The sequence below is a fragment of the Nerophis ophidion genome, linkage group LG03 (assembly GCF_033978795.1).
Source record: "Nerophis ophidion isolate RoL-2023_Sa linkage group LG03, RoL_Noph_v1.0, whole genome shotgun sequence".
In the NCBI taxonomy this organism is placed as follows: domain Eukaryota; kingdom Metazoa; phylum Chordata; class Actinopteri; order Syngnathiformes; family Syngnathidae; genus Nerophis; species Nerophis ophidion.
This window is the reverse complement of record NC_084613.1, coordinates 38,110,834-38,123,455: the sequence shown is the minus strand read 5'-3', so window position 1 is coordinate 38,123,455 and position 12,622 is coordinate 38,110,834. Positions and strand designations below refer to the sequence as shown.

The 12,622-nt window shown below is 44.5% G+C and overlaps 1 protein-coding gene across 6 annotated transcripts in view; it reads right to left on the bottom strand.

Moving 5' to 3' along the window:
- Positions 1 to 12,622, bottom strand: part of LOC133549554 (latent-transforming growth factor beta-binding protein 2-like) — a 333,835-nt gene that overhangs the window by 2,530 nt on the left and 318,683 nt on the right. For all 6 annotated transcript variants that reach the window (XM_061895071.1, XM_061895074.1, XM_061895072.1 and 3 more), the window contains one exon: positions 12,268 to 12,417. In XM_061895071.1, the coding sequence (XP_061751055.1) occupies positions 12,268 to 12,417 (150 nt within the window). The remainder of the gene's footprint in view (positions 1 to 12,267; positions 12,418 to 12,622) is intronic.

Genomic DNA, 12,622 nt, shown 5'->3' with positions numbered 1-12,622 from the left:
TAGAACACACAATTCCTGAACAGGCTGAATATTTTGAAGTTGGAACGGTTTGAATCGGATAAGAAATGTGGGGGTTGTGGAACTTTGAAAGATGGAAAATTGGGAAAAGCGTGAATTAAGAAAATAATGCTAAATGCTATTTTGAATGTTGTGATTGGTTGCTGTTGCAATTTTTCAAATCGGTCGAGAAATATTGAAGTATAACATTTTTAAGTGAGAAATAGAATTAGTATTCCTGGAATTTGGGGAAAACCAGGGATTTTTGAAGTTTAGAAAACAACTTCCTCTTTTGTCCTGATTAAAAGGAATAATTTGAAGGTGGAACAGTTGAAGTGGGTTGAATACTGTGGAAGGAGTAGTCGACAGAAAAAAGGGTGACACAAGGGTTTGAAAAAACGAGAATTCTGGGAATTCCTGGAATTTTTTCGAACTTGGAAAAATTATAGTTTTAATGTCCTTGATGAGTGGAATGTGTTGAATGTGGAATAATCTGAATAGGTTGAAAATGTGGAAATGGTATACGTTTGAAAAATGGCCGAGTCATTTTAAATGGGAAACATTTCCCGAAAAACCTGGAATTCTGGGAAATCTGCAAATGTTTGGAATTTGCCAAAGGAAAGTGTGTGATTCCCTAATTGGCTGAACAGTTTGAAGTTGGAACAATTTGAATCGTATGAAAAATGTGGCAAGTTGAACGCGCCAGAATCTGGAGAATGATGATAATAATAATAAATAGATGAATTTTGGTGTAGAAAACCATATGTGTGACTGCCTTGGAGCATTCACATAATTAAGAACAGCCCATTTAGAGATTTTATAGTAGTGTAGATTTATTATCCACTGAAAATGACTCAACACAGCCATTATTGTCCAAATACAATACATGGCAATACAAGTGAGAAAACTTCACAGATGTCCAAATTCTAACTAAAGTGAGAACATTTAGCGTCAGCACCATTGTTCTCTAGAACTGCCTTAATCCTATCCATCCATCCATTTTTCTACCGCTTGTTCCTATTGGGATCGCGGAGGTGCTTTAGCCTATCTCAGCTGCATTCGGGCGGAAGGCGGTGTACACCCTGGACAATTTGCCACCTCACAGCAGGGCCAACACAGATAGACAGACAACATAACAGACAACTCACAACCACACACTAGGGCCAATTTAGTGTTGCCAATCAACCTATCTCCAGGTGCATGGCTTTGGAGGAGGGAGGATGGAATTAAGAAGAGCTGCATAGGCTGCTACTAGAATCCTCTTCTAGTGATGATGTTGGTGGATGCTTCTCTGCCTATCTTTCTTTTGCTTCAGGATGCTCTACAGGTGGTCAATTGTGTTCAAGTCTGGAGACATTCTTGACCACTCTAACACTTTCACCTTTTCAACAAGGCATTTGTCAAGGTGTGTTGGGGCTCTTTATTATGTTGGAAAACTGCAATGCAGCAGAATTTCCCAAAGGAAGGGTATGCCATGGTTCATCCAATTAATGTACACTTCAATGAACCTCAGCTCCCCCAGTGCCGGCAGCACTCATGCAGTCCCAGATCATTACACGAGCACCACCTTGCTTAACTGCTGGGTGGCACAGTTACTGTCTTAATACTAAATCCTATACAATTTTATTAGGACTGTGCTGATTAATAAATCAAATAATCGAACTATAAATGAAAAATGAACTCTATAACTTGGTTGACATCGATAAATCGCCATGTTCGTGTGTTTGTTTTCTTCTTTTGTCGCTTTCAAACAGGGTGCAAAAGTGTTCACTCTTTCAGAACATGAGCATGTTTAGTCAATAGCAGAATTACAAAACCCAAAACCAGTGTAAATTGTAAATACATATACATAGAATACAATGATTAGCAAATCCTTTTCAACCTATATTCAACTAAATAGACTTCAAAGACAAGATATGTAATGTATGAACTGAGAAACAAAATGTTTTTGCAAATAATCATTAACTTTGAATTTAATGGCAGGAACCTTGTGTTACATGGCCTTTCCTTTTAGCAACACCCAGTCAAGGTTTGGGAACTGAGGAGACCAATTTTTTAAGCTTTTCAGGTGGAATTCTTTCCCATTCTTGCTTGATGTACAGCTTAAGTTGTTCAAAAGTCCGGGGTCTCCGTGTCGTATTTTACGCTTCATAATGCACCACACATTTTCAATAGAAGACAGGTCTGGACTACAGGCAGGCCAGTCTAGTACCCGCACTACGAAGCCACGCTGTTATAACACGTGCAGAATGTGGCTTGGCATTGTCTTGCTGAAATAAGCAGGGGTGTCCATGAAAAAGACGTTGCTTGGATGGCAACATGTGTTGCCCCAAAACCTGTATGTACCTTTCAGCATTAATGGTGCCTTTACGGATGTGTCAGTTACCCATGCCTTGGCCACTAATACACCCCCATACCATCACAGATGTTGGCTTTTGAACTTCGCGCCTACAACAATCTGGATGGTTCTTTTTCTCTTTGGTCCGTAGGACACGACGCCCACAGTTTCCCCCAAAAATTTGAAATGTGGACTCGTCAGACCACAGAACACTTTTACACTTTGCATTAGTCCAACTTAGATGAGTTTGGGCCCAGCGAAGCCGACGGCATTTCTGGGTGTTGTCAATAAATGGCTTTGGATTTGCATAGTAGAGTTTTAACTTGCACTTACAGATGTAGCGACAAACTCCAGTAACTGAAGTGTTCCCGAGCCCATGTGGTGATATCCTTTACACATTTTTAATGCAGTACCGCCAGAGGTATCAAATTCTTCACCCTTGCCACTTACGTGAAGTGATTTCTCCAGATTCTCTGAACCTTTTGATCATATTACGGACCGTAGATGGTGAAATACCTGAATTCCTTGCAATAGCTCGTTGAGAAATGTTGTTTTTAAACTGTTCGACAATTTGGTCATAGATTTGTTCTCAAAGTGGTGACCATCACCCCATCCTTGTTTGTGAATGACTCAGCATTTCATGGAAGCTGCTTTTACACCCAATCATGGCACCCACCTGTTCCCAATTAGCCTGTTCATCTGTGGGATGTTCCAAATAAGTGTTTAAAGAGCATTCCTCAACTTTCTCAGTCTTTTTTGCCACTTGCGCCAACTTTTTCTAAGCATGTTGCAGGCATCAAATTTCAAATCAGCTAATATTTGCAAAAAATAACAAAGTTTATCCTTTTGAATGTTAAATATCTTGTCTTTGCAGTCTATTTAATTTAATATAAGTTGAGAAGGATTTGCAAATCATTGTATTCTGTTTTTATTTACGATTTACACAACGTGCCAACTTCACTGGTTTTGCGTTTTGTAAATAAATGAACAGAGTGACTCCACTTGTCCATCTTTGTCTCGGTGGGTGAACAGCTTACACCCCCCCCCCCCCCCACACACACACACAGACAGACACACACACACACACACACACACACGCACGCACACACACACCACACACACATACACGCACACACACACACACACACATACACACACGCACAAACACACACACACACGCACGCACACACACACACACACACACACACACACACACACGCACACACACACACACACAAACACACACACACACACACACACACTTATTTAGGATTAATAGAAGTTAATGACATTTCAGTTACAATGGTGAAAAATAAAATAGTAATGAGAAATAAAAGTGCATTGCTTTTGAAAGGATTAATTGCATTATTATTATTGTTGTTATCATATATTATATTAAAATTTCTGCATAATTTGGTCTCCAAATAATGCTGACAACAACATCGTTTATCGGGAATGATTTTTGGAACAATATGTCATCCAGCAAAATTTGTAATTGGTGCAAGCCTCTCGAACTCCATCTGCATGTGGATTAAGGACTTCTTATCCAACCGCCCCCAGCGGGTGCAGTTGGGTCGCCACATGTCATCAAGCCTGCACCTCAGTACCGGCTCTCCACAAGGCTGCGTGCTGAGCCCCCTTCTCTACTCCATCTACACATACGACTGCACACCTGCCCACTCCAGCAACTCCATCATCAAATTTGCGGATGACACCACCGTAGTGGGGCTCATCTCGGAGGGAGACGAGGCTGCATATCGGGATGAGGTGGAGAAGCTGTCGGATTGGTGCAAAGTCAACAACCTGGCCCTGAACACCTCCAAGACCAAGGAGCTGGTCATAGACTTCAGGAGGAAAAAAACGGACATCCTGCCCCTGATCATCAGTGGTGACTGTGTGGAGAGGGTCTCCGACTTCCGCTCCCTGGGAGTCCACCTGGCCGACGACCTATCCTGGAGCACCAACACCACGGCTACCATCAAGAAGGCACACCAGAGACTGCACTTCCTCAGAATACTCAGGAACAACCACCTCTCACAGGAACTGCTGGTGTCCTTCTACCGGTGCTCCATTGAGAGCATCCTGACCTACTGCATCTGCGTGTGGTTCAGCAGCTGCACGGCCGCAGAGAGAACGGCGCTCCAGAGAGTCATAAAGTCCGCCCAGAAGTTAATCGGATGCCCCCTCCCCCCCCCGGCTGACCTGTACAGCTCCCGCTGTCTCAGGAAAGCACAGAGCATCCTGAAAGACCCATTCCACCCCGGGCACAGCCACCTGGAACTGCTACCCTCAGGCAGACGCTACAGGGTGCTAAAAGCGAGCACCAATAGACTAAAAAAATAGCTTTTACCCAAGAGCCATAGTAGCACTAAACAGGCACTGAGTGAGCACAATATGTCCATCATGTCCTTATGTGTAATGTTTCAATGTTTTTCTATTTTTTCGGACTACAATGTGCAATAATGTTTTATGTATGTGTGTATATGTATTCATATGCATGCAGATATGCATCTGTGTGGATACATATACATATACAAAGATACATCTGTCATCTCTATCTTTTTTTTTTTTTTTTACTATTTATACTACCATATTGTATATGCACCTTAGGAGGAGCTGCTCCAATTTCGTTGTTCTTTGAACCTGTTCATTGCAATAATGACAGTAAAACTCTATTCTATTCTAAGTCTATATTTTAACAATGCTAGTACCAAATTGGTACTTTAAAAATGGGGCGGGTGTCTAATCGATGAGCGAAACAATATTTTAAAAAATGCACATTTTTGGCAAAAAACTGAACAAAGAAATAATGCCTTATTATTTTTAAATGATTTTGTAACATTGAAATTTAACACACTAATGTACTAATTTAAATACTTCGATTACATAAATTAAATAACAACAAATAAAAACATTAAAAGTAGAAGACATAAAATCCACGATAAATTTTGATAATTATTGCAGAAATACAGAACGTAGAGAACGTGCAAAAAAGGACTTGCTCATTGATCGTCACAATTCTGGAGGTTTGTGAATGCCACATGGCTTGCCGTAATAAGGATGTACGGTGTTGTTGTGGCTAGCCTAGCTGTGTGGCTGCTGTTGGCTTGTTAAAATTGACAATTCAGTTTAAAAAGACATCAGACAGTGTGTGCTTGTGTTGGACACAATATTACATTTGTACTTCCAAGACGTTACTTGTACATTATCACCACCAAGCACTTGTTTCAAGTGACTAAGTGTGCAATCAATTAACCACCATAACTATTTCGCTTTTCGGTCTTACATTGGCACCTGTGCAATTATGGAACCGGGTTTCGGTGCCTATCCCTCGTTGTGTCTTGACTAATTTTCAGTGGATCGTAAATCTATATACTGCTATGGAGGCTGTACCCTGACTACTTTGAAGTACATCAAATATTCTATTGTTTTGTCCTTTTAGAATAAAGACTCAAATAAAATGGTTTCTGAAATGTGAGGGAAGTGTTTACTTTTGTGATATACTGCAGATACTGTATACATAACTGATCCTGTGAGGGTATTTAAGGATATTGTTGCGATCTGCTGCTCAGATCTTCACGTGTTTGTTTTTTCATTCTCTGTCTGACCCGTTTATTTCCTGTTTTTATCCATCACTATGGTTACACATCAGTCCACCTGCTAGTCTCGCCCCGCACACCTGCTAATAATTATCACCCTCCTATTTAAGCTCACCTTTTCTGTTCACTCATTCTCGGATCCTAATTTGCCCACGCGCATCAGTGACGACTCTCATCATTCGTATGTATTTTCTCGCTAGCTCTCACGCCAAGCCACTTTATTGTCTAGCTTTCATGCTAAATGTTTTGTTTACTCTTTTGTGTCCTCGTACCAAGTTTTAGTTTTCCTTGTTTTATCCTAGCTTTCACGCTAGCGTCTTTTGTTTACTTTTTTCTCTTTACACCAGTATTTTTGTTCATAGACTTTTGTTATTAAATAAATACCCTTTATCTTACCTATGCTGTGTTCTGCTTCGACGCATCCACGGGAAAACCACACCGGCATTACCATGCCGAAGAAGAGTCATCACAGTAGGATCCGAGCATCAAGTTGTTTTTCCGCGTCGAAACCACGGGAGGAACCCTTCGACTTAGGGTTGTGGTTGGAGCTCGTGGCTTGGGAGCAGGAAAGACTCGACTGTGGGCCTGAAGTCTCCTCCGAAGCCGTTCGCGCTGCCCCGAAGAAGCGGGGGGTCCAGTGGAGAGGTCCCCCGCGCGGCAGTAATGTTCCAGCACCACTTATTCCTCCCCATGGACACAGCAAGTTTCACCCCGTCCAGGATTCACCCGTCATTACCGGTAATCCTGCTTGTTTTTTTTCAAATCATTCCTTAAGCTGCCATGACACTTTTTCTGACACAAGCGATGACGTCATTTGGGGAACGCCCACCGGTGTCGCAACACCGGCCTCTGTTGATGACATTTTTTCAGAAGATTTTTTTATTGTGGACGATATATCTCAGCCATTTTCCAAAGACTTGGACAGTAATAATACTTTCACACAGTATCAGGACATTTATATTGATTCTAGTCACCCTCAGTATATTGTTAATTGTCAAGATCAGCCTCCCATTACTTTGGCCCCGCCCACATCTCAGCCTATTTCACGTCCTACCCCTACGTCACCTGATTTTGAAACTGACCTAGAAAAATATAGTCCTGCCTGGATGGACGAGTGGTACAGGAGAGTTTTGATTGAACTGGAGCTGGAGGAGAAATTTCTTGCTGCTCAGAACAATCCTCTCCTCATACAGACTAATGGGGTGGAGTCTGCCCTCCTCCAAACCTCCCACCGCCCGCCCTTACGGTCAGCCTCTATCCAACGGGACCCCGTCTGGAATCCGGGTCTCGAGGGGAGGGCCAGTATTACTACTAAGCCTCCTAGACCTCCACCACCGGTGTTTACACCTGTTAAGCCACTACGGCCTCCTAGACCTCCTCCACCGGTGTTCTCCCCGGTCAAGTCACGCCCTCTTAGACCGCCTCCACCTGTGTTCCGTCCGTGCCCTAGTTCTAGTTTTAGTCACAGTCTCTCTCAGAGTTCGAGTCCCAGCCTTCTTCGTAGCCCATGCTCTAGTCCTACTCGTAGACCGACTTGTAGACTGAGTCGTAGTCCAAGTCCTGGTCCGAGTTTCCGTTCTGATTCTAGTTGTAGTCCTAGTCTTTCTCGTAGTCGTCGTAGTCCTAGTTCCACTCGTAGACTGATCCGTAGTCCGAGTCCTGTTTCGAGTCCGGTCCCGAGTCTTGTTTCTTGCCTTTGTAATATTAGTACTGATTCCCCTCGTGGTCTTAGTCCGAACCCTAGTCCTTACCCAAGTTCTTGTCCGAGCCCCAGTGTTACTGTAAGTCCTAGTCTTTGTCCTAGTCCTTGCCCGAGCACCAGTTTGATTGTTAGTCCCAGTCCTTGCCCAAGCCCTAGTTTGACCGTTTGTCCTAGTTCTTGCCCAAGCCCTGGTATGACTGTAAGTCCTGGTCATTGCCCAAGCCCTTCTCAAAGCACTAGTGTGATTGTAAGTCCTGGTCCTCTCTCAAGTCCTTGCCCGAGTCCTAGTGTTTGTCTTATCACTCATCATAGTCCTAGTCCTGCTCACAGCCAGTCCCCTAGTTCTCCTCGGCAGACCCCTGTGCCTGCTCCTCGGCTGAAGCCGACTCCTGCTCCTCGGCTGAAGCCGACTCCTGCTCCTCGGCTGAAGCCGACTCCTGCTCCTCGGCTGAAGCCGACTCCTGCTCCTCGGCTGAAGCCGACTCCTGCTCCTCGGCTGAAGCCGACACCTGCTCCTCGGCTGAAGCCGACACCTGCTCCTCGGCTGAAGCCGACACCTGCTCCTCGGCTGAAGCCGACACCTGCTCCCAGTCTGGTTCTCACACCAGCACATGACTCTGACCTGGTTTTCACGCCAGAATTAGACTCTGACCTGGTTTTCACGCCAGAATTAGACTCTGACCTGGTTTTCACGCCAGAATTAGACTCTGACCTGGTTTTCACGCCAGAATTAGACTCTGACCTGGTTTTCACGCCAGAATTAGACTCTGACCTGGTTTTCACGCCAGAATTAGACTCTGACCTGGTTTTCACGCCAGAATTAGACTCTGACCTGGTTTTCACGCCAGAATTAGACTCTGACCTGGTTTTCACGCCAGAATTAGACTCTGACCTGGTTTTCACGCCAGAATTAGACTCTGACCTGGTTTTCACGCCAGAATTAGACTCTGACCTGGTTTTCACGCCAGAATTAGACTCTCGCCTGGTTTTCACGCCAGAATTAGACTCTCGCCTGGTTTTCACACCAGAAAATGTTTCTAGCCTTGTTCTCACGCCAGTTTCCGACTCTAAACTGGTTCTCACGCCAGCACAAACTCCAAGGCTGGAGCCCACTCCGGTACCAGCACCACGACAGGTACCGGTGCCAGCTCCGTGCCGCCAAGCACCGGTGCCAGCTCCGCGCCGCCAAGCACCGCCGACGACGGGGCTGGAGCCCACACCAGCGCCGACGACGGGGCTGGAGCCCACACCAGCGCCGACGACGGGGCTGGAGCCCACACCAGCGCCGACGACGGGGCTGGAACCCACACCAGCACCACCGACGACTACGCCTGCATTCACGTCGATGACGACTCCTGCGGCTCCCAGGCCGCCTCCGACGACTCCTGCGGCTCCCAGGCCGCCTCCGACGACTCCTGCGGCTCCCAGGCCGCCTCCGACGACTCCTGCGGCTGCAGCACCCGCATCATCCTCGCCAGCTGCACTCGGGCCTGCTTTGGCTGCAGTCCCCGCACCCTCGTCTGCTGCTTCCAAGCCTGCTGGGATTTCGGTGCTGAGGCGTCGTCCACCAAGTCGACCACGGGCGTGGCCTCTGCGAGGTCATCCTCCTCGCCAGATACTCCCTCCTCCATGTCGGCCACGGATGTGGCCGTGCCCGGGTCGTCCGCCTCGCCGGGCACCTCATCCTGCGAGGCGGCCACTAATGTGGCCTTTTCGAGGTCGCCCGCCAAAACTTTTTCGGCAGCAGCGTTCCACCCGCCGCCGCCACATGATGTGTCCTCGGTGGATTCGGGGACATGCGATCTGGCGACCCTCCACCGTGGACTCCCTCCGCCCTCCCTTCGTTTGTGAACTTTCTGGTTTTGGGGAGGGGGTTCAAGTTTTTGTTTGTTTTTTAAGACATCTGGTATCTGTCTTTTGTTGGGGGGGAATACTGTTGCGATCTGCTGCTCAGATCTTCACGTGTTTGTTTTTTCATTCTCTGTCTGACCCGTTTATTTCCTGTTTTTATCCATCACTATGGTTACACATCAGTCCACCTGCTAGTCTCGCCCCGCACACCTGCTAATAATTATCACCCTCCTATTTAAGCTCACCTTTTCTGTTCACTCATTCTCGGATCCTAATTTGCCCACGCGCATCAGTGACGACTCTCATCATTCGTATGTATTTTCTCGCTAGCTCTCACGCCAAGCCACTTTATTGTCTAGCTTTCATGCTAAATGTTTTGTTTACTCTTTTGTGTCCTCGTACCAAGTTTTAGTTTTCCTTGTTTTATCCTAGCTTTCACGCTAGCGTCTTTTGTTTACTTTTTTCTCTTTACACCAGTATTTTTGTTCATAGACTTTTGTTATTAAATAAATACCCTTTATCTTACCTATGCTGTGTTCTGCTTCGACGCATCCACGGGAAAACCACACCGGCATTACCATGCCGAAGAAGAGTCATCACAGATATGACATCAAAATAATGCATGTAGACTAAGTGTATTGATCCCGAATGATTTTGTCCCCACGTTTTGCATCCTGATAGGGACTGGTATCTTTCACATTTTAATCAATATGGTATCAATTCCTGAGATCTGGAAATTGATACCGGTACTTTTGTAACTTTGTGCGTGCTCATGTGTTAATAAATGTTAATTGCTCAATGACAAAATGTCATTTTTTAAGTTTAACACTGAGCATACAATGATATGTCCAGCTGTTTTATATATATGTATATATATGGATAGGTTGATTGGCAACACTAAATTGGCCCTAGTGTGTGAATGTTGTCTGTCTATCTGTGTTGGTCCTGCGATGACGTGGCGACTTGTCCAGGGTGTACCCCGCCTTCCGCCCGATTGTAGCTGAGCTAGGCGCCAGCGACCCCCGCGACCCCAAAAGGGAATAAGCGGTAGAAAATTGATGGATGGATGGATATATATATATATATATATATATATATATATATATGTATATCCATCCATATATATATATATATATATATATATGTATATCCATCCATATATATATATATATATATATATATATATAGTTTTACACTTCTGAGACGTATTTGCAAGTGTTGTATATACTCTTGCGGTGCCTGAGAATGCAGTTGCAATTCCAAGACAGTAGTGTATAGAATGTGGTGTGTTGACATTGTCACAAAGTAATTTTTGCCATTAATTTGAAAGTGCCAGTTGTGTCTTTTGTTGAGTCCAACCAAGTGTTTATACCTCAAGTATTGTAATTATTAAACACCAACTGTTTAATTGTAACGTGCGGCGTAGTTGTAGTTTTTATTGCCAAATTTAGAGGTGTTGAAAATGCCAAGTATGATCTGCTAATCAGTAGCATGTACGCCATCGAGCTAGCTCATTTTAAAAAGGAAAGTGTTACTTTACTTCCGAGTGGTTTTGTAACAGGTATGCTTGCTTTTTTAGCATAAGATAAAAAAGAAAATTTACGTCGAGGTGGTCCGACTGACCCCGCTTTGAGGTCTTGGTTCCCCACTGTGCTTGAGACAGAGCCAAGTCTACAACGGGACGTGACATCACATGCAACAAAGAAATCTAAATATGGTACCATTTGAGTTAATGTGAATCGGTTCTCAGTAGAACTGACAGAATTTGGATTGTACCTCTAATAGTACTGAATTTAGTACCGATCCCTACATTCAGGAAAATGGGATATCTCGTAGTCCATATTATTTTTTTGAATGTTGAATTGATTTAGGAGGTTGATTGGCAACATTAAATTGGCCCTAGTGTGTGAATGTGAGTGTGAATGTTGTCTGTCTATCTGTGTTGGCCCTGCGATGAGGTGGCAACTTGTCCAGGGTGTACTCCGCCTTCCGCCCCATTGTAGCTGAGATAGGCACGAGCGCCCTCCGCGACCCCAAATGGAATAAGCGGTAAAAAAATGGATGGATGGATGAATTAATGCAGGTCCACCATCAAACATCCTCATCCATGTAGTTTTCGGCAGGATCATGATGTCGTTGAGCGTTTCAAAAGCTCAGAACTTCAAGTAAAGATAACAAGGGCATCATGAATGTGACAGTGGAATTGTTGAATGAGCCTCCTGTGTACGTCAAGTTCTGATGGGCAATGATGTTTAGGAAAAGCAGGAATGTAGCATGTGTTGCACCACATGTTTCCATTGCCCCGGTATTACTGGCCTTGAGGCTGATAAGTCCGAACGCAGACGGAACATTGTAATCATAGCATTCCATAACAAGACAGTCTCACAAGACAAACAAAGCACACTTAAAATTGATAAAAAACGCATGTAATAGAGTGAGGGCCGCGGATTCAAGGCCTTACTCTTGGCAGCAAGCAGCTAAAAGACAATGCTTTTGGGGAGTAGACAGCTTTCATTAGATCGCCATAAAACACAAGTTAATGCAAGGTTGTTAAATGCAAAGCTTCTCCTTGAGCCGCATGAAGCGTTGCCTCACTGAACTAAATCCTAAGCCTGGCTCCGAAAGGTTTGAACACGAAGGGAGCGATCGCCATTCCAATATTCTGAGAGGCGAATAAACTGACTAATGGATTGCATGCGGACTCCCAGAGGTCCCCCTCTGAGAAGCTTTACACGGAAGAAAGGCTGTAAGATACCCAAGACGTCAAAACGAGAGCCCACCTATGCAGGCCATCTTGTTAAGGTCCAACTCGTATCCGTCAAAGCAGTCGCAGGTGTAGCCTTCTCTCACACGAACGCAGCGTCCATTCTCGCAGCCGTTCAGAATACCGCATTCTTCTGCTTGGAGACCCTCAAAGCCTTCATAGCGTTCTGAGAAAGAAATAACACAATGTGTTTAGGGAACTAAGAAGCATGTTGTCCATGCATTTGTATGAAAGAGAATAAAGATTTCAATAATTTTTACTGGCATTAAATATGTCCGTTCTAAATACATTATATTGACAAAAGTCTTGGAACACAAAAAATCAACAGAGATTATTGCTTGAATGGAGCAGAAGAATTTGAGAGCTCTGAC